The sequence below is a fragment of the Castor canadensis genome, chromosome 15 (assembly GCF_047511655.1).
Source record: "Castor canadensis chromosome 15, mCasCan1.hap1v2, whole genome shotgun sequence".
Taxonomy (NCBI): domain Eukaryota; kingdom Metazoa; phylum Chordata; class Mammalia; order Rodentia; family Castoridae; genus Castor; species Castor canadensis.
Genome location: NC_133400.1, coordinates 82,320,112 through 82,342,177, shown reverse-complemented (window position 1 = coordinate 82,342,177; position 22,066 = coordinate 82,320,112). Strand labels below are relative to the sequence as shown.

Here is a 22,066-nt window from a genome sequence, read left to right as displayed (position 1 = left end):
TCTTTTCATTTTGAAAACGCTTTAATAAGTGTTGACAACACTGTTTTGCAAAATGTAAAGGTACTATACAAATTCTTAATACAAAAAGAATAAATTAAAAGCAGATTTCTTTTTAATTCTGCAACTTTGTCTACAACATACATCGTTTTCATTGATTACAGTTGAACAGAATCCAATAAAATCATCTTACATGCTCTACAGTCAGTTTCAGGAGCAACCTAATCTTTTTTTCCCCCATTATTAAACTAGAGTCCATTTTACACAACTTGTAATAAACTATTGACATTAATGGATATGTAAAACTTTACACCTAGTTAACTAAGCAGTAATTGGTCATCTGATAGCACCTGGATGAGGTTTGCTATGTTTTAGAACTAAACTAATACTGAATGAAAACAAATGGGAATCTTAACAGTTTCAACACTCACCTGCATGTAACAAAATTAAAAAACAAAAACAAAACAGAAAACACCAACCTGGCTCACAACATAGTCTGATGTCTGTGTCTTTGCCAGTCTTCTGGCTGAAACACACAATTTCTTACTTTATCCAAATAATCCAGCAGGGGCTTTATCAGACCAGGGACTTCATATTTCATCTTAGTTTGTTTTAAAGAAACAGGGATATATAAAGAGTTTGCAAGTGCTTGTGTACAATAACTACAGCGTTTCCCACCATACTCATCAGTCGTCATGTCAGTCTCCAAGGCCTAACACTGTATGTACATTTCCTATGAGCTGAACTCAGCTAAACAGTAAAACCTGTTTTACTTAATCTCGGTCTTCTTCGCTGGACCTGCAATTCTTGCTCCCTCTCCAGTCCTCTCTGCTGGCACCCCCTAAATCTAAAATGTAACCCAAGTTTTTGGGAAGAATTTCTGCCTCACTCCCTGTAACTGAAACTGGCCTAAAGTCCTGAGCCCAGCAGCTTCAGACTTGATTTCAAACTGCTATCCTTGTCATGTAACCTGTAACCATGTAACCTCATCACATTTGTTTCCCTTTTGACTTTTCCTGTTGTACATAATTCGGTCTAATCATTCATGTATCTCCTTTTGGAAAAAAGAAAAATAACCTAATGTATGATGTTTCCAAATGGGGAAGGAGGAAAAAACAAACCCATGGTTTGTAGCTTTCACCATCAAAATAAGAGCAATAACCCCCACCCCCAAATCAAGGCCCAGATACATTTACTGACATCATCAGCTTTTATTTTTCCTGAAGGTTCACCTCTAAAGTGTTCTGGGAATAGTACTCTGTTCTGCAAACGGAATCACCAGCTGTGCACAGCGCTGGGGCACCCGTCCTGAATGGTCCACAGAGAAGCGGTGGAGGAGGCAGTGGCCGGCGTGGTATGAGTGCTCGCACTTGACTTCCAATGCTTTGCAGGTTGCAGCCAAGGGAGCAGCGGGGTTGGTTAGTCCATTCTGGTATCCATTCTTACCCTCCCGGTCTGGTAGAGTCTTGTTATTCTTGGATTACACATACACAAAAAACAAAGATTTTTCCTTTTGACGCTACAGCTAACTTTAGTTCTGCTTTTGCCCCAAAAGTACCCCCACTCTGGCTCCTGTCCCTGGCTGTCAATCGCCTTTGCAATAGGAAGTCATTACAAAGGAGAAATCTTCCCACCCTTTGCCCACTTGCACCGACATGAAAAGCATACCACCTCCACAGAGACTCTTTTGTGCCACCTTGACTAACCCAACTAAGATTGTGCACTGATTATTATAAGAGTGGTTTTGAGGCCTTTGAAGTTTGATGGCTTTCCGGTTGTGTATTAAGCATCGCTCAAAACACATGTAAACGAGTTGCTTCCCACACAGCTATTTTTCTTCCTTGTTTTTCCTCTGTTGGTAACTGCAAACCTAGGTGCTAAATCAAGGTAACTGCTACTCTTGTAGGTGTATGGGCCCTTTGGGAGCTGATTTTTTTTCAATCCTGCTCTGCCTGTCGACTAGTAGACACATATATAAAAATCTTCCTACCTAAGGGCATAGTTGGGTTCTTTGAATAAGTGACACACAGGAGAAGTTGCATCTGAGCTCTTTGTCACACAAGTGCTAACAAACATAAAATGAGCCCCAACAGTTAAACACTTGAATGGACTGCAGTGTGCTTTTCCCTTGGTTTCCCATTAAAAAACAACAAAAAAAGAGAAGAAAATGAAACACCTTGTGCCAATAAAGAAAAAATAGGTTACACTTTTACTGGTTGTTTTAATGAGAGAGCCACTTTTGGCAATGTCACCTTAGTACAAATCCCAAAAGACAAGCAGCTCTGGGTTTGGGCTTGAACTGAGTACCCTGCACAGACAGGGCTCACTGGACGCTACTCCTCCCCGAGGGTCTCTTTCTTTTGTGTCCAGATGGATGGAGGTTCTGTCAGCAGAGTCAGCCAAGGCTCCCTGTCCTGCTGGGTTAGTTTTCTGGGCTCTGTAGGAAGGAGAAGTGAACTCCTAGGGGAGACAGATCAAGAGAGGATGATTTCCAAATGGTTGGCTTTCACATGTGGTGTGAAGAAGAAGTTTAGAATTTAAGTGAAGGTTTGTTGTAGAGTGAATGTCTTCCTCTGGCCCATGTTTGTGTGTGTGTATGTGTTATTTTTGCATGTGTTTAATCTTTGGCAGCATAGAACTGATGGTGCCCCTCTGACGCATCTCTCTTCTGAGGCTTCCTTTCTCACTCTCTTCACGACCGCTCCCCTAGGCTCTTTCGCTTTGGAAGATTTTAAAGGAAAGCTGAAAGTCCCTGTGAGGCACCCTCCTTTTGAAGTGCTTGGGTGGCCTGTGGGAGGCAGGCTGGACACAGCTTTGCAGACTTTCTGCATGTGATTTTTTCATTCTCTGCCAATGCTACTTGTCCGCAGGGATTTCATGCATGCTGGCTTCTCTGACAGTTCCTGGCCTGGGGCTGTATGGCAGAGGAAAGCCACCAGGGTGCCATTGAGGATTGCTGCTTGGCTCTCTGTGGGACAGAGAGCCAGGGGACACACAGTGGGACCGGAACCTTCCAGAATGTCTCCTCAGTCAGGTTTTTGAGGGTGAAGGGGAAGGTGGAGACAGAAGAAAAAAAGTGCTGAGGGCCGAAGCTGGTGCAGGTGACATTGCGTCTGGGTAAGGCAAATGAGAGGCAGTGAGGTGACTCAGAATGGCATCGAGGCGGTCAGATCAGGCCGGGCTGGCTCACACGAGGGTCCCGGGCTTGGCTTTTTCCTGCCCGTACCACTGGACATCAGCTAGTTCTGGATAGAGGGAGGAATCCAGGAAGCAGCTGTCATTGTAGCTCCTGTGGAGGTCCAAGAAGGAGAAGAGAGGGTTAGGGGAGAGCAGCATGGTGGGTCTGCATTCAAGGATGCATCTGTGACACAGGCTCTCTACTGACCATCAGGCCCCTGCCCAGGAGCGAGGCCTGGCGCTCTCCACCATGCTGAGGACACAGGAGGTGCTCACAGATCCAAAGAGCCCAGTAAAGGGGACCTCCTGAGCCCCTGAGACATGCAACCTAACACTCAATGTGTTGGCACTAGACTGGCCACATCCTGGAATCACCCAGTGCCTCAGAATGCTCTTGTCTAGCCACACCCCAGAGGTCTGGAATTGGCTTGGGGTACTTGAGTTTGGGGGGCTTTACAGCTCCCCAGGAATTCTCAGGTGCAGCCAAGGCCCAGAGCCCTGGAGGTGGTACTTTTCAAGCAGGAGATACTGAGTTATCTTCCATCAGACCCAATGGGTAACCAGAGTTCACTGGGAGACTTTGATTTTGTCCTGGAAGAGCATTTGAAATGGGAGGACTTCCTAGAGTGAAACTGAGGTGATATTCTGAATTGAGTTTGGAATGTTGTTTTTTAAATCAATGCTGTTTATTCCAAATATCGTGTTTTTATGACTATAAAAAGTATTCATTTAAAATATACAGTAGGGGGTTGGGGATGTGGTTCAAGTGGTAGAGCACCTGCCTAGCAAGTGTGAGACCCTGAGTTCAAACTCCAGTACCACCAAAAATAATAAAAATGAAAAATAAATAAAATAACATATATAGTAGGGACTGGGCATGGAGTTCGGTCATAGAGAACATGCCTAGCATGCATGAAGCTCTGGGTTCCACACCCAGCATTGGAAAACAAATCAAATAAAATATGCAGGAAAGGATAAAGAAGAAAATAAAGGCTTCCCAAAAAGTAAAAAGCATAACCAAAAACCAAAAGGCAAAGTACTTTAGGTAGGTATTACTGTAGGTAGTGGTAGAAATAATTCTTAAATTTCCTTCCTTCCTTCCTTCTTTCCTTCCTTCCTTCCTTCTTTCCTTCCTTCATTCCTTCCTTCTTTCCTCCCTCCTTCCCTTCATTCCTTCTTTCTTTTTCAGTGCTGGGGATGGAACTGAGGGTCTTGAGCATAGTAGGCAAGTGCTCTTCCACTGAGCACACCCTCAGCCTGCACCTGTACTTTGTAAATGTTTTTCATCTGATTCCCCAAATCCACAAAAGCTAGAACATGCCAAGCCATCCATAAGTGTATAATGAGACTCTTCTGTGCAGAGCACTGGAACCGCACGGGGTTAATTCTGCTTAAATATGGCTCCCTTAGTTAGGACACTGGCTGTGGCCATTGTGAATTTAGGCTATAAGTGGATAGTTCTGCTACACCCATCCTTGCAAATGCTCTCTCCACCCTGACAGAACTGACTTCTGCAGTTGGGCTCAAAGGATTAGAACTTCTAATGGGAAAGGTGACTGGGCCCTGTAAGGATACGGGCTGTTCTTTGGAGAACAAGGCCCCTGAAAGCCCCCACTCCCACCAGGGTGGACACATAACCCAGACCACCCAATTAGAGTCCTCCAAACACAGTTAGTGGTTCAAAGATGGCCAAGTAAAGACAAGCAGCTTTGAAAGCATGAGGATGTCAATGTGCTCTAGCCCCAGCCTTGTCTCAACTTCCATTTCTATCAGCTGGTACATACTCTTACTTGCGTTAAGCCTGTTGAACTGATTTTTTTTTTCTTATGCACTCAAGACTGGCATATTTAAATAGTTAACTATTTTTGTTTTTTTTTTTTAGTGGTACTCAGGTTTGAACTCAGGGCCTACACCTTTAGCCACTCCACCAGCCCTATTTTTGTGATGGTTTTCTTTCAAAGTAGGGTCTCGTGAACTATTTGCCTGGGCTGGCTTTGAACCACGATCCTCCTGATTTCTGCCTCCTGAGTAGCTGGGATTACAGGCGTGAGCCACCAGTGCCTGGTTAGTTTCTTAAAATCTTGAGAGAAATTTGTTTCCGATACAAACATGATCTTTATCTCTTTGGAACAAAATTTTCCTTAGGGGCTATAAGGATATAAGGAACCACCTTGGCCAGAATTTTTCAAAGCAGACTTGTGAAATGCTCTAAGGAAATAAAAGAAGGTTCTCAATGAAGTATGAGGACTCAGTCTTTGGGAGCACTGCAATGTAGGTGGACACAGTAAAGGCTCTGAGATTTGTTTCACTCAGAACTTCCCAAACAGTATAACCTACCCACACCCACACTGAACATGCACTGGAAGATACTCTCTTACATAGCTTGATGTTATAGAATGTGTTTGAATCTCTTGTAGGATCCCAAATAGCTTTCATTTGAAACTATTATAGTTAAAAAAAAAAAGTTGAGTATTTGTATTTTGATTTGAGCCAGGCCTCCAGCCTTTTTTGCTTTAGGCATTTTTGAATAGGGTCTCCCGTTTATGCTGGGCCAGCCTGGACCTTGATCCTCCTCTATGATTCCTCTGTAGCTACCACACTCAGCTTTATTGGTTGAGATGGGGCCTTGTGAACTTCTTGCTCAGGCTGGCCTTGAACCATGAGCCTCCCAGTCTCTACCTCCTGAGTAGCTAGGATGACAGGTGTGAGTCACAGTGCCCAGCCAAAAGTCCTCTTGCTATTGATCATTGGCTCAAGTAAGACCACTGAGTTCAAAACAGTAATATTTGGATAAAGCAGCAGATCACGGGAAGGTGCTTGCAGTGTTTCTGTGGATGCAAGATACAGTCCAACCTGTGGTTGGACCACACTGCTTTCCTGTGGCTCCTCAGGGGGACTTCAGAATCACCAAACCCCACACACAAGAGAGTGTTGGACTACCTTAAACTTCTGTAGGGTTTCCAGCTTTTAAAACCGTGGGACCCTTTTGTTTATCTCATTATCTCTTTAGCAACCTAGTATACAAAACAGACCAACCAAGGTCTGAATGGGAGGGGATGGGAGAAGGTGGGTGGGAGCCCCACCCCCACACTTGTCTGGTGGTTTGGTCCCCCCTGAAACCAGAAGGACCGTGATGTGAAAACCCTGGGCCTACTCTATCCCTTCCTCTGAGAAGGGTAGAACTTACAGCACCACTGTGGTTAGTTCGAAGTGCACAGACATATCTTTTTTACAGATTAAATTTTGTCTACAGGACAAAATGAAGCTGGAAGAAAAGATGTGTTCATCCAAGCTTCAGGTATTTTATAAGGACTATTTCGAAGTGATTTCCCCTTGACACTGAAGTGTCAAGATGTGGCTCTTTAAGCTGTAAAGGGAGCTGTTTGTGTTGTCATCTCGCTCTTAGGCTATGTGTTCTGTTGGCTCAGGCAATCCCTTGCTTCTCATTCAGTACAAACTCAATTCTAAGCAGTAGTCGGGAAATACCACATGCCAAGAGGGCAAAATTAACAAAGCCCACGGTTTAGGAAGCAATTCTTCACAAACAGTGCTAGCAGGGAGGCACTACATAGTCACCTGGGAAATTTAAGGGAGTCATTCTCTGTGACCTGAGTTGAATACGATGAAAGCCTAGGGGTGTTCTCAACCACCAGGAGGGGAGCTGAGACCTGTGCACTGTTGGCCACCAAAGGTCTCAGGAGTGGGGACTTCTGCTGACAGCCACTGCCTGTGGGGACTTTCCGCCACAAGAGTGTCCCTTCCCAAGGTGACACTCAGAGAAACAAAGGCACAGGGGCCTGCAGGGGGCTGGCTGAGCCAGGGCCTCTAATATAGGGCAGATGGCAAATCCATGAACCTCCAATACCCATATCTTAGAGGAGTTTGAGGCTTATAACTGCTGAGCAGAGGGAGGTGAGGCAAGGTGTATGAAAGTGTGTAAGCTCTTGAGTGGGGGAAGAAGGAACTTCGACAAAATTAGGTTGATAAATGTTATAAATTGATTTTATAAATATACATATCCACAGTGGCTTCTCTTCATATCTCTTTATCTCCATACCTTAGCAGTAATTGAGAAATGCGACTTAATTTACAGCACTAACTGGCAGGGTACAGTGGGGTTGCCGAGCAGTGCTATAGGTGGTCACAAAGCCAGGTGACAAAGCCCTCTAGCATTGTGTGTCACCTGGTCCAGACATGTGCTACTGGGCAGCATTTTTTTTCTTTTAAAATTCATTTGAGCTGACTCACCTACAATCCCACAGCAATCTTTCAAATCTAATTCTCAAGTGCCCATGACCATCTCCACCTCCATCAACCTGAGCAAAGGATTTTGTCATCCCCCCACCCCATATTGGAGAAAAGACAGCAATTCTACTTCAAAAATGTTGCTATCATAAAGTAGGGCCAGGAACGGTGGTGTATGCCTGTAATTCCAGCTACTTGGGAGGATCACTGGCCCTGGCAAAAGTGCAGACCCTATTTGAAAAACAAAGGCAAAAGGGCTAGGGAGCATGGCTTGAGTGGTGGAGCACTAGGTCAGCAAACATGGGGCTCTGAGTTCAAATCCCAGTACAAAGTTGTTCTCATGAATTGTCCTCTCTTTCAATCTCTTCTTTGCCCTAGCACCATAGGACAAGGAAGCCATCTTCGTCTCCAAGGCTACAGCCCTGCCTTCCTAGTCCCCACCCATCAACTACAGAAGTGGTTCCACCTCTTTCCCCTAACTTGTTCACGATCTAGTTCTAACCTGCTTCCCAGGCTGAAGTTCTTTTTCTACAGCAAAACCAGCCTCTGCAGCTCTCCAAACAGCCCAGATTGTTTCTGTACCTGTGTTTTTGCCCTTGAAATGGTCTCTCCACCTCTGCCTGTTTAACCTCCTCCACCTACTACAGTTCTTTGAAGCCAGGCTTGTGGAACATCTCTGAGAACTCAAAGGTGATCTTTCTCATCTCTGAACTCAGTGTTTTGGTTTTAACTCTTAGAGCACTTAATACATAGGTATGGCAGTTTCTTAGTCCCTTCACCTATCACCTCATAGATTTGCAAACTGACTTGAACTTGAAATTCTAGAACTATCATCTAGCATGTTTCCTGGAATATAGTCAGGGTTCATTGTTTTTTTTTTTTTTTTTTGATTCAGTAGCCAGGGTGGTGCCCGGGACTCATTTCAATGAGCTCGCGGGTGGAAGTGATGATAATGATGACAGTGATGATGCTGATGTTAGATTTCCAGACCACATTTTGAAAAGCAGAGCTCTATAGAATTTGGGGCAGTACACAGCTGTCACTCAAGAATGCTGGGGTGTAATTATAGCTCATCTTTTGGTGCTTCTGGATCAACTTACTCTGCCCTTGACATTTTGAAACTTAAGTTTCAGTGATGCTGTTCTCATGGATACTGGCTACTAAGCCAGTAAAAAGCTTTTAAAACTATTTCTATGTGTACTTAGAGCCTGGAGAGGCCTCAAACATATGCTGGGGGTCCTTTCTGGGAAGTAGTATTGGCATGTCGAACGTCTGATGCAGAAGCATACATATAAACTTATAGTTCCACATGTGTCTAGAAATAAGACATAAAAATAATGTCTTCCACATCATTCAGATGTTTCCTTCTGGAAATTATGACACAGGTAGAGGCAAACATACATGCAGCACAACTAGGAGCACGAACTCAGGGGCAGTAAGAATGAAACATTCCCTTACGGTACCTCTATTCATCAGTACTTTGGTGAGTTGGAGACACACACCCATCCATGATGGATGAGTTTTCTGTTGCTTCTCTGAACAAAGGAAAGCAGAAGGAGGAAGAGAAGAGAGGTCATGTTAGAGAGAGGAGGTGACACACATAATTAGTAGCTTATTAACACATTGGAGAGACCTGCTGAGTATTCACCCGAGTGTTAGTCACGCAGAACTTCCAATCCCCATCACTGGGTCAAAAGACCTCTTTAGTTCTGTTAGGAAGGCAGGTTTTGGCACTTTTTACCCATGGTCTCGTCTTCTTATCATAAGGACAGAATTGTTTGTGAATGATAATTCAGTTCAATCTGGCAAAATATCTTTTTGTTTCCAATTTGTCCTTACTAGCTCTACGTGGTGAAACAGGCTATTGTCAAGATAACTTAAGTGAGTATGCACTTAAGTGAGGAGTGCTTGTAAATTTCAAAGCCTGTTGACAGTAAAATAATAATCATATATTTGGATCAGGAGAGATTGGGCATGGTCAGAAACTTCAGAGGATCCAGAGAGGTATCTTGAGATGTGAAGTGTCCTATTTGGATGACATGGTTTAGCTACTGGAGGTATACAGAATGTGTTACTTTTTCATGAATCAGTCTTGGGAAGACACTTGAACTGGAAACCAAGAGGCTGCTGTTTGGACACAGGCTAGAGCTGGGGTGAGGATGGTATGTCAGTGAGTGTCATAAATGATCTGTAATAAAGACAGAAGGGTAGCTACTGCTGAAAGACGCACCAAGAAGCAGAAGTGGACCTAAGAACTCTGTACTTGTGGACTACAGATTCTCTTAATTCAAAAAAGAGTAAGAGGCACCATGGGATACTGCAGTGGTTGTTGAGCTGCTGAGCAGAGAGCTTGTTAAAATACAGCCTGCTGCCCCCACCCCACAGCTCCTCCTTCAGTAGGTCCTGAGCGAGCCTGAAAACTTGCATTTCTCACAAGATCCCAGGTGAAGCTCGTAGTGCTTGTCTAGAGTCCATATTTGAAACACTGGCATAGTACAAAATGGAGGGCTTTGGGGGTCACACACTCCAGCTGTGTGACTTTGGCCAGGTTATTTATTTCCTCTGAGTCTCATCTACAAAACCAAGTGATCCAGATATCTCCATTGCCTGGGTGCAGTCAGGATTCTCTGAGCTCATATACCTTGTTAGATGCTTCTGGCCTTTGACAGACAGCAAGTACTCAATTAGTGTTGGCTCCCCTACCCCCATCAAAAACGAAGTCTCCAGAAAGCCTGGTGTAGAATTACTACAGGTAAACTTACAGGAGCAAAGATGCCAAATGTGGGAGCCTGAATGCAGAAAGGGGAGCCAATTGCTGGGCTGTAGTTTTCTCAGGATTCAGTTCACAGACAGTGGTTAGATTTTTCCAGACATCCCCAACGATGCTCCAACAAACCAGAAGCTGTGGCTTAAGCTGCATGGGGCGGGGCTTGTGCTCTTCTAACCAACAAGTACTAATACAATGTGATGTCAACTTAGAAGCAGTGACAGGGGAGTCATGGGTAGAGCAAGAGCACCTAACTGGTCACAGACTGTAATGCTTTAGACTGACTATAAAGCAACATGAAGAGCTGATGCTCAGTTTCATTCACTTTGATGTAGGTGGCCTCTACTTGGGTACCTGGTCCCTTTGTTTGTTGATAAAGAACAAGTGCATGGCCCGGACAGAACCTTTTTTCTTAGGCTTCATCTTGACATTAAGACAGCAGACATGATGAGAAGTGTGAAATGTCTGACCCAGGGCACAGTACCAGGAGGGGCTATGTTAGCTCCTCTCCCCTGCATCCTTGCCTGCCATTTCAGGTCAGCCTGGGAATCATCTGGACCCAAATCAGATGTTGTATGGAATTCTGACCAATGAAATACAATCTCCCTTCCCGCTTCCCCCTCCCCACATCCAGGGATTGCTGTCTACTTTAAAAGAGAGCATGCGGAATTCACCCCCATAAAAGGGGAGGGAGGCAAGGAGTTGGGGTAGAAGGTGGCAGCAATCCATGGGGTTTCTTTAGAAAGGAACCCATTTCCCAGTAATGAGGCCTCATCACATATCTGCTGCTATATCCTTCTGTCATACTGATGCTTTTCCTAGCTGACACAATCTAGAACCCAGTCAAAGGCCTGGAGGGAGAACTCACCCAGTTTGCCAGGTCGGGATGTGGTGGGGGCTGCTTGGGGGGGTGGCTCCAATTTCACTTGATGGTGTTGAGCTTCTCTGGCTTTGAGGTAAGGCAGCTGCATATGGGTGGTGCAGGAAAGAGGGAGAAGACAGGGGTCAGGCCAGGGGTGCAGCTTGGCCTGCATGAGCCTAGTGGCCAGGGATCACCTTTGCCCAGTATGATGCTCTAACGCTGTGGTGGGGTTATAATCACAGAGGGAAAACTGCAGCCCTCACTCCTGCATCTCACCAATTATACTGTCTCCCCCAAACCGTGCACCTCCATTCTGACTCAGGCTAACCTGGGATCCTAGGTTCCTGCTTTGCCACAGGACATGAGCACGGGCATGGCAATGGCTTCCAAAGCAGCAAAGAACCAGGAGCTCCCAAGTCTTTTGAGGGAGACCCCAGCAGGGAGTGCCTGTTTCTCTGGACAGCAGGAGGTCTGGCTCAGGGTGCTTTCAGGTGTGAAGATGAGGCTCCCCTTCGTGAAAGAAACTCCAGAAAGATTCTCAGCCTGTTCTCTGTTATTTCAGGCTTGCATTTGCTACTTTAAAACCCCTCAAATAGTCAAGAGATTTTCATAACTCATCCAGACTTGACTCCTAGGAGTTTATTGATGTAGTTGGGAAAATTCAGTAGAAAGTAAATCCTGCTTTGATGCATCCTTTGCTTTCTTGGGAATGGGATTCTTTCCCCAGCCAACCTCAGATACTGCTTCTTAAAATTTTTAGTTTAAAATATATTCCAAAAGATTGGCCTCCTCTCTCTAAGTAAAGCAGATCCACATAAGCACATAGTTCTGAAGATCATAAACTCTCCTAACTCCTTTGTCCCTCATATTTATATTCTGTGTGCCCTTTAAAGACTCAATGAGACGTTCTCTAAATCTTCCTGGGAAGTGAATGGCAAATCTCACTGGGATTAGTGTATAAACAAGGAAGGAACATGAAGAAGGTTGTAGGACCCTGAAGTCCACGATACCCTTGTGACTGCCTGAACCAGTTCTATTCTGGTCTCTGGAGTTTGTCATCTGGCCAACATGCCCAAGAAACTGACATGAGGATGTGGCAGTAGAATGCAGGAGCCGGCCACACCTGAGCGGCTGGTGCTTCCTCTTTGTCCTCTTATCTTCCTGGCTCCAAGAATCTCCCTCAGTTCCCAAAGATAAACCCTCTCCCCTGCCTCTACCATTATTTTTCGGATGACACTGCTGGATCTTTGTTTTCACTTAAGTAAAATTCCTGGCCCAGAGTTCCGCTTGCTTTGACTCTATTCTTACATGTTTAGCACCTGTCTGAAAATCCTCCCTCATTTTCTTTGCCTACAGTCAAAGGATGTAGGATGTAGAATCTCTTCTCCCTCTCTCTGTCTGGGGGGGTGGGAGTAAGCAAGCAAATGACTGTGACCAATGTGGCACAGGTAGCTGCTCATCAATGTTGTATATTACTGCTGTTAAGATTTCGCAGAGAAACTGCAAACTTAAGGGAAGGATGGTTTCTTCCAGTTTTTACTTCATTCAGTATTGCCCAATACTCTCGGTACAGAAACATCAGGCAAACCTTAGTGTGATCATGGAAACCTTCAGATGTAATATTAAGGATATCGAAAGCACTTGACAAAAATTACTCTATGGCCGTATCACGACATCATTGAAATGGGAGAGTCAGAAACAGTCAAGTTATCTATTTTGACATTGGTGTCAAATGTAGAGTGCCAGCACCTCTTTCCTCAGCCAGACTGTCCCCACCTGGGGGACTCTGGCTGAATGTCCGTGCTTCAAGATCCAAGCCTACTCCTAACCCAGCTTTCCTTTGCAGGGGTATAGCTTCTTTAGCTAATCTTCTAGAATTTCTCTTCACCAGGATGAAGGGGACAACTTTGGGCTGGATAAAGTGACCAGATTCTACCTGTCTTAGATTTCTGTCCTTAGGAGAAGAAGGAGGAGTTGGAAGAAGGGTCTAGGTCCTCCCTCAGGAAGTGGAGAGGAAGAGAGTTGGCTCCGCCCACTGTGGAGGGTCAGGTGTGGCTAGGCTGCAAGGTGGGGCAGGGGTAGACCTCAAGTCTCCCACATCCTACAGTAAGGTCCCCAGAACGAATGACTGACTCCCTCTCCTCGCTGCCTGGCAGTTGGCACCCAGGTCACTGGTGCGCACCGGCCCACCCTTCTCACCTGACGTGGCCTTGCACATCTGGGGCATCCTGGTGACCCTGCTGTGCGCCACGAAGGTGCTCTGGGAGGAGGTGCTGTACTGCGAGCCGCTGTCCGAGGAGGTGGAGCTGGTGTGCGACAGGCGGCTGTGCTCCTTGTGCGAGGCGGTGGAGCGCTGGTACCACTGGCGCAGCTCATCGGAGACGGCGGCGCGGCCCGGGCCCTTGTCGTGGGCGCCCTCGCGACCCAGCGACGGAGTCCGCAGGATCTGCGAGCGCGACGGCGTCAGGCGGCCCGCGTCGCCCTCGTCGCTGCCGCCGCGCCAGCTCTCCTTGAACAGCCCGCCGGCCGTGTAGGAGTTGGAGGTCTTGAACTGCGCCTTGACGCTGTAGTGGCCCTCCTGGTCACTCTCCAGGCTGCGCACCACCACGGGCGTGGCGCTGCCCTCGATGTACAGCGGGTACTCCTTGATGCGGTACTGCGAGCTGGGCTGGCTCTGGCTGTGCAGGTACACGCCGCCCCCCGCGCCCGCGCCCGCGCCCGTGCCCGCGCCCCCGCGCGCAGCCAGGTTGGGCATGCTGCCGGAGCTGGCCGAGCCCAGCGCGCCCGCCGCCCGCTGTCGCTGTCGCTGCCGCTGGCGCGCCTTGGATGGCGAGTCCTCGGCCAGCGTTGAGTAGTTGGCGTTCATCTGCGCCGGGTAGTAGTGCTCCGAGCTCGAGTGGCTGGTGCACGACGAGCAGTCGTCCATGGGGTCCGAGCCATTGCTGCTACGAGTCCGTGGGGTGTAGAAGTCGGGGCTCCCCGTGTCGTTTTCCGAGCCCAGCAGCTTGCCCTGGGACTCCAAGCTGGAGCTCCGGTGCCTAAAGTGCAGTGCGAGGCTGTGCAGTCGCGTGGGGCTGATGTCCACTGACCTGCGGGGAAACGCGGGCTTGATCTTGATCTTGGGGACCCTCAGGGCGGGGGTGGTCCACGCTGTAGACTCAGGGGAGAGCAAAACCCATGCAGGCTCAGAACTCCCAGCAAATGGGATTCTAATTAATCCGCAGGGTTGCCCTGGAAATCCAGATGCTTCTAGGGTTTCCAGGAGAGGAAAGGAACTGAAGCTCCCTGGAGGCAGAGCCAGGAGTCTCAGCTTTGACACTCTGTGGGAAGCTAGTGGGCACATGGGGTTTCCTTTGAAAAGTGTATGTCAGTATCAGTTGTGTGTGTGTGTGTGTGTGTGTGTGTGTGTGTGTGTGTGTGTGTATTTAAAGGTAGAAAATGATCCTATGGATACAAAGAGAATTAGACAATGACTACTCTAAGTACTGCATTAAACCCTTTAAAATGCCCCTTCTTGTAGGTTAAAAAAAAAACCCAAAAAACAAAACCAAAAGCAAAAACCGGGTTGGGTGTTTGCATGCCTGTAATCCCAGATACAGGGGAGGCAGAACTATGAGGACCAAGGTCAAAGGCTGGTGGAAGTAGGAGGATCAGGATCAGAGGCCAGCCTAGACAAAGGAACTGAAACCCTAACTGAAAAACAAACTATAGCAAAATGGGCTGGGGCATGGCTTAAGGATAGCACCTTTGCCTAGCAAGCCCAAAGCCCCGAGTTCAAATTCCAGTACCACCAAAAAGAAAAAAATAACCCAAACCAAAACAACAAAACACTCACCGGTCCTATTAAGACCCGTTCATATGGTTTAACCAAATATTACTCTAAAAGGCACATAAATGGATATCCATTTCCCATGAAAACTCTAAAATGGAAGGTTGGTAGAATTCAGAATCCCTATAAAAGAATGATACAAACACTTACCATACTGTGAATTTGCCTTTGATCCACTCTGCTTATTTAAATCCATGCTATCAATACCATTGGATACCATCAGGCAGATGGTGGTGCCCACTGTTGGGACTATGTGAAATTCACAGTGGCCCCTCAGCCACAAACAGGCAGAGGTGAACTTCACTTTTGTCACTCAGGGTAGATCTGGAAGCCCCCCAAGGTGGTCTTTTATGACCTGATTTTGCTTCTTTTTTTAGAAAATGAATGTGATATACTGAAGTTGATTTTCTTGCCCATTTCATTTGCTCTTTACAAAGGAAGTCCAGATAAATTAGGGCATCAGTAGAAAGATATAGGAGGACTATCAAATAAAACATTAGCCCATCAGTGCAAGGGCATTTTGGTCCCTGCTCTTCCTGTGCTCACCTGGCTGGCTTTCCTGCCTCCACTTCACTAAGGTGGCTTCATCCTTGCTGACTGTGTCTAGGAGCTTGGGATTCTCCAGAAGATATCACACACCCCTGGTCATGGACAGTGGGCTGTACTGGGTCTCTTGACTAAAGTGGACTTACTGCTTCTAGCTCTGTTTTTTCTTCTGCTTCATTTCTAAAGAGAACCTTTCAGGCTGGACTCAGAACAGCTCAGCTGTTTCGTGGGTTATTTGGGGGCCAGCAAAGCCTCACTGTACAAAGGAAGTATGGTCCAGGGAGACAGGTGCTTGAAAGACTGGAAGACTCACCTGGTGGAATGGACATAGTGGGGACTCCGGACACGCAGGTCTGGCGTGGATGGCATGCTGGACTGGGAGTTCCAGTGCGGGAGGCCACGGATGGGGCTGTTCTGCAAAGAGCTGCTTCCTCCTCCTGCTTCAGCACAGCTTCCCGTGCTGGGGAAGCGCTTGTGACTACTACAGATGAAGGGAGCCATGTTGATCACTGCTGGGATATCATGGCACCTTTCCACCAGGGGGTGATGAGCTTGGGACGTGGATCTTTATAGGGTAAGCTTGCCCAGAACCTCCACCCTCACCCTCCCGAACTCTATTGTGGTCCCCACCTTTCCATCCCAGGGTGTGGGGGGCTTGTCCCTGACCCCCAGGCAATGAGATACAGACCCTCTCCTGTCTTCTCTGTAACAGGCACAGGGTGACAATTCTGTCAAACCCCTGTCCTCTAAGGACAAGTACATAAGTACTTACCTGCTGGAGCACCACTTGGATATTTATAGGGTGTGTAATTAAAAGAAATGAGGAAAACAGAGAAGCAGACCAAAAAACGCCTTCCAAAAACTCTCTCCATCATATTATCCACACAATGAGCTGAGAACGCACAGCTCAGATTACTGTGGTTTGGCTCCAGAATTATGTCAGAAGATGGCGTAGGATCTGAGCCACTTTGGGATTCCTATGAGTGGCCTCTCATTTGCCATCTTGGAATAGTGCTGCCTAAGATTTCCTAATTAATTCCTGTGGAATTTAACGACATTAAAGCCATCTGCCAGCAGGTTGACTAAGAGCCAAAACTTCAATTTCCCTTCAGATGGCAAATCTGTACCTCAACAGAGTGGGCAGCAGGGGGCACTGTGAGCACAGCACAGTAGAAAGGCAATCCCAGGATGGAGATCTACTTGGCTTGGAGTTAGGGATTTGTGGGTGGTGGTTAATGGCCTTTGATTCTGTCCAAGGGTGGGCAGTGACCTCCTTTGGGCTTCATGCCAACTCACCTGGAATGACTGTGCGAGGAACGCTTCTTGACCTTCTCATAAGGCTCATCTAAAGAGGACTCACTCCACATTTTGGGCTTTATGGGTGACTTGTCATAGTCGATGCGGTGATAGTGCATCTGCCTAAGTCCCTCCAGGGACTGGGGAGGAGGAGGCCTGTTGTGCGATGGTGGCCGAGGAGGGAGTCCCTTGTGCGGAGACTGTAAGGGGGATATTGTGCTGGTAACCTGAGAGTCTTCTGCACAAAGACAAAGACAGGAACTGAGCAGGTCATCCCTTCTGCAAGCCTGGGGCCACAGCCCTCACCCTAGCACGGTGCCTTGGAGCCACATGGCAAAGAAACACCTTTGCTTCACCCCCGTCACAAAGAGTCCCATGACTCTGCTGAGACAAAGCAAAGTCAACCAAACCTACGCTCGCAGCAGAACAAAACAGGAAGAGAGGCATCACTTTTGATAAGATACAAATGAACTCTGGACTTTATTCAATACCTTCAATAAATGATTGCCTCATACCAAACAGCAGAATGTAGTTATATTTATTGTATTGTAACTTTTTCTTTCTTGCCTTTTAGTGCTAGGGATTGAACCTGGGGCTTCATGTATGCTAAGCACACACTCTCCATTGAACTACACTCCCACCCCATAACTTCTTTCAAGAGACATTAAGCATCTGATTTGCTTTGGAGGAATTTAAGCTCCATGAAAATTTTATCTGCCCCATTCATTACTATATCCTTAAGGCTAGGACTGAGAGCTGACACCCAGTGGACATTTGTAGGAATGAAGGTATATCTCTGTCAGGTGAAACTACCTGATGGTGTGTCTGGTTATCTACTCTTTTCTGTGTTCCTAAAGCTACCTATACTGTCTTTTAATCTGTTCTGATATATTTTAATTAGTTAACTTGTGCTACTAGGATTGAACCCAGGGCCTCATGCATACTAGACAAATGTTCTACCACTGAGCTATATCCTCAAGCCCTGTTCTGAAACATTTTAATTTAGAAACTGCCTCTAAGTTTTTTGGGGAAGGAGAGGGGCTAAATGTCTCCCTGCATTCAGGGAGTAATGATTTAGCAGGTTACAGGGTGCTAGAGGGGGAGTAAATCCAGTCATCAGGAAGGCGATGTGTGGAAGGGAACTGAACAGTGAGTGGGCAGAAGAGGAGGAAGGAAAGACATGCAGCCAAAATGTGGAGGCCATGAGGTTGAGCAGCAGGTGCCAACCACTGGTGAGTGGGGAAGAGGGAGCAAGGGAGGAGTTCTGGGCAGTGCAGCTTACCCACTGTGTGCATCAAACCACTATGTGCATGCTGGAATAAGGAAGGAACCCAGCTGATAAGGACCTTGAACTCTAAGCAAGGAGTTGGGATTTGGTCCGCAAGCCACAAGCAACCTTTGTGACTGGTTATATGCACATGTGTCAGGGTGAACTATTCACCTGGCAGGTTACCATGGGGGAAGCCATAGAGGGTATAGGATTAATGAAGCAGTCCAGGGATGAGAGCTTGGGGCTGGGCGACACAGGGGAGAGAAGAAGAGCAGCAAACCAAGGGAGGCACTGGGGGGAAGGGCTGAAGGAAGCACCACCAACCATTCCAGAGCCTATAAATCCATTTTCAACTGTTGGTCTTTTCACAGCCTAACTCTCAGCACCCCCAGCCAGTAAGCCTGGACATCCACACCATTACCACATCTCTTTTGCCCCCAGATCAATACAGGAAGAGGCTTTAGAAAGTGAGAGCTAGGTGTGACAGCTCACGCCTGGATTCCCAGACAGTCAGGAGGCAGAGATTGGAGGCTCTCAGTATGAGGCCAGCAATCTGGGGGAAAAGTTAGTGAGACACCACCAATAAGCCAGGCATGATGTGTATGTGTGCGTGAGAGAGAGAAAGAGAGAGAGAGAGAGAGAGAGAGCGAGAACATTCCCCTCAGGAGATGGTGGGTCTGGGACAGAGAGGAAACTGAGATAAAGGATGTCTCAAAATTAACCAATGACATGTTGTATTTCCTGGCAACTCCTCTATCACAAACCAATGTCACTAACTTGTTACTCTCTCCGGGAGAGAAACGGGAGTACCAGAGGCCCACAAACAGGACTGGGGTCTCTGATACTCAAAACAAGCCTTCCTTGGAGCCCCATGTCCTCCCCACCTATCCAATGAAGTGGACAATAAAATATTCCAAGCTGATTTCTAATAGCAGGGCCACGACCACTGGGTAGATGACTCTCCAGACTCTGCCCACATCAAGAGCAACCATTATTATTACTGCAATTATCATTATTACTATAACTGGGTAGGCCTTTCATGTTTTCCATCTGAATAACCACTTATCACTGCCCGCCTGAGGCTTCCCTAGAGGGCAAAAAAAATTAACTGCCACTTAATATATTTCCACATAATTAATGCCTTGCTTCCCTATGTTTTGGCTTAACATCCGCAGGAACAGTCTCCACACTGGTTCTGAGTTTGGAATTCTTGCTGGAGTTCAACTCTGTTTTTTAAAGAATTGCTTTAAGAAATATACTGGCAATTTGCAGGGGTGAAGAGTTCCAATGGACACCCCATTTTCATTTCTACTACTGTCTCAGAAAGGGACACAGGGTTGGTTTCAGTCCTTCCTACTCTCTCAGACTCTCCCCACGGGTTCCATTTTTGATTTGTGATCCAAACCAATTTCCACCTCTTTCCTCGACATTATGAGTACTCAAAAGGTAACTCCACACAAGTGTAGATTCTCTAGCTAAAAATGTGATTTTGGCTTCTAAAATAGTAAAACACCACTCACTAAATATCACCTCAAATCTTACTCCTGGGCCCTGGAAAATACTAAAATTCCCATAAGTGTGTCAGTGTGGCACCTGCCCACTTCCTGTCCCACAGTGAATTATGGCGAAAGAGAGAGCTAGGGGAATCCAGCAGCCCCCCTAGCCCTGGCTCTTGCCTTCATGTAAGGCCATTCCCTGACTGCATACAGAATAGCCCTGGTATAATCTGTGTCCCTCCTTTCAGAGTAGGAAATGGAAAACCTACCATCTTCGAGAACAAGGGCATCAGAGAGGGAGCTGTCTTCACTGGCAACATTTCCATCTGGAAGACAAAAAGCCAAAGTCTACAAGGTTAGCACATTCCAGAAACAAAGCCCTCTCTGTAGAAAGGAGCGTGGCCATCCCCCACATCTTTCTAATCAGAGACAAACCCATGAACTATAATAAAAAATGCTGTCGGGTGTTTTTTCTGACAGTCCCCGTGGTGGCCATCAGCTTATCCTCCCCGCCCTGACACTGCGATCCTCCCCAGTCTTTGTGCGTTTTTGCTGTTGTTCGTGGCACACTGCAGAGCAGAGGCTTAGCATCTCACAGAAAGGCTGCCTGGCCTGGCCAAGCCACAGCATTGTCCCAGCACAAACTCAGGGCATGTACTGACCAAACCGAAGGAAGTCAGCTGCTCTTTCTTCTGTAAATGTGAAACTCGGGCAGGGAACTTAGTTTTGCTCCCATGGCAATAAATGGTTTCTTAATAAACTTAAGTCATTAGAGGAGAAAACAAGCATGCTAAGTGCAGACTGCACCTCTCTAAAGCTTATTTTTATAGACACCATTCAAGTAAGAGCACACCCATGAGGGAGACAGTAAATAATCCTCCTTCTTTCACCACTGGGGAAACTGAGGTGCATTGCAGAAGGAGGCTGTGTCCAAAGCTGCACTGTTCTCCTGACAAAGTCAGCAAAGGTCTCAAGTCTTCAGATTCCGGGTCTAGAGTTTTACCCTTTTCTCTTTGGCAGTATTGGTGTTTGAACTCAGGGCTCACACTTGAAAGGCAAGTGCTACTACCTGAGGTGTGGCCTCAGCCCTTTTTACTTTAGTTATTTTTCAAGTAGGGTCTCAGGTTTTTCCTAGCCAGCCTAGGACCCAGTCCTCTTATGTGTGCTATCTGGGATTACAGATATTTCTCATCACTGTTTTTTCCTTTTTTTTTGGTCTGGGTTGGCCTTGAACTGCTATTCCCCTATCTCTACCTCCCACATAGCTGAGATTACAGGCAAGTACGATCAGGCCCAGCCTGAGTTTTCTCTCTTGACATAAAAAGCCATGCTAAGGAACAAAGAAGCAGACTAATTCCTCACTCAGCTAGCCCTTTGCAATGAAAACCATTTCAATGAGGCAGCAAAACAGAGAAGGCAGATTCTTGAACAGTTTAAAAAAAATGGATGTAGCCTTGGATGGAAGGACTTAGGAGGTGGTACAGATAATGACTTAGAAACAAATTGTGTCAGTGGACCCAACAGAACAGCCTTACTCAGGCAGGCTACAGAGCAGGCTCTCCTGTGGCCATGTGGCAGGAGGTGGGGCCTCCTTGTACTGCTCTTCCCAGATTTGGCTCTTCTGGTTTCTGTGGAGCTGGGAAGCCAAAGTACCTTGGAGACAGAGGTCTCAAAGAAGGCATGAGACAGAGAAGTCTGCAGCCCGTTAGGGAGTGGGGGAAAATTACATCACGGTCAGGAACAACAGATGAGATACAGAAACCTGAGTATTTCCAATTTCCTATAGCAAAAGCATTTTTTTTGGTGGTCCTGGGGTTTGAACTCAGGGCTTTCCACTGGTTAGGCAGGTGCTCTACCTCTTGAGCCACACCTCTAGCCCAAAAGGATTTTTTTTAATGATCAACTGCCCTATTCCCTCTCTCAACTAGGAACTCACTTTCTTGTGGTTGATGGGGGTGAGCAGGGAGACATTGTGTCCTGCCTTTGACTTTCCAGACCACCATTGCTTGTCTATGTGCCACATTGTCAAGCTGTAGCTCCACAATACAAGTGTGGTAAAAGGTATAGAAACATCAGATTTACTTTGGTAACCTTTTTTTAAAGTGTTCATTTCAGGGGCACCACGTACATTCACATGGGTGTGCAGCCATCACCACCCTCCACCCTCTGTTTGGATAACAGACTGAAAACAGATTTCCCAAACTGAAACTCTATATCCATCAAGCAATAACTCCTCATCTCCCGACCCCCAGCTCCTAGAAACCTCTACTCTCCTTCCTTTCTTCCTGGAGCAAAAGTATTTGAAGCATGCATGCACTAGAACAGAATACTTGATGTATATTGTCAAGAATTCGCTGACAGAGAGAAAAGGATTACAATGGCTGAGGAAACAATGTTTGTTGGTGGATTTAGGGGAATTTCTTTCTGGAGTTTCCTAAACGTCACCAGTCCAAACTCCTGAGCCCAGATGGTGGCTCCTGCTCTAGACAATTGGAAGGGGACAGTCCAGACTTCCTAAGCCTCTTGGGATAGGAGGCCGCTAGCAACAGAATCAGCCTGAAGGGACAAAGGGCAGCAGGTA

At 46.6% G+C, this 22,066-nt stretch overlaps 1 protein-coding gene across 14 annotated transcripts in view; it reads right to left on the bottom strand.

The window, feature by feature from the left end:
* Frmd4a (FERM domain containing 4A) overlaps window positions 1-22,066 on the bottom strand; it is a 601,438-nt gene continuing 579,372 nt past the window's right edge. For 11 of the 14 annotated variants that reach the window (XM_074056623.1, XM_074056621.1, XM_074056624.1 and 8 more), the window contains 6 exons: window positions 19,755-19,811; window positions 16,720-16,957; window positions 15,737-15,904; window positions 13,248-14,137; window positions 11,055-11,151; window positions 1-3,286 (listed from right to left, as the gene is read on the bottom strand). In XM_074056623.1, coding sequence (XP_073912724.1) covers window positions 3,184-3,286; window positions 11,055-11,151; window positions 13,248-14,137; window positions 15,737-15,904; window positions 16,720-16,957; window positions 19,755-19,811 — 1,553 coding nt within the window. In that variant the 3' untranslated portion in view covers window positions 1-3,183. Of the gene's footprint in view, window positions 3,287-8,882; window positions 8,955-11,054; window positions 11,152-13,247; window positions 14,138-15,736; window positions 15,905-16,719; window positions 16,958-19,754; window positions 19,812-22,066 lie in introns of all 14 variants that reach the window. The other 3 variants (XM_074056622.1, XM_074056629.1, XM_074056626.1) reach the window with 1 other exon arrangement.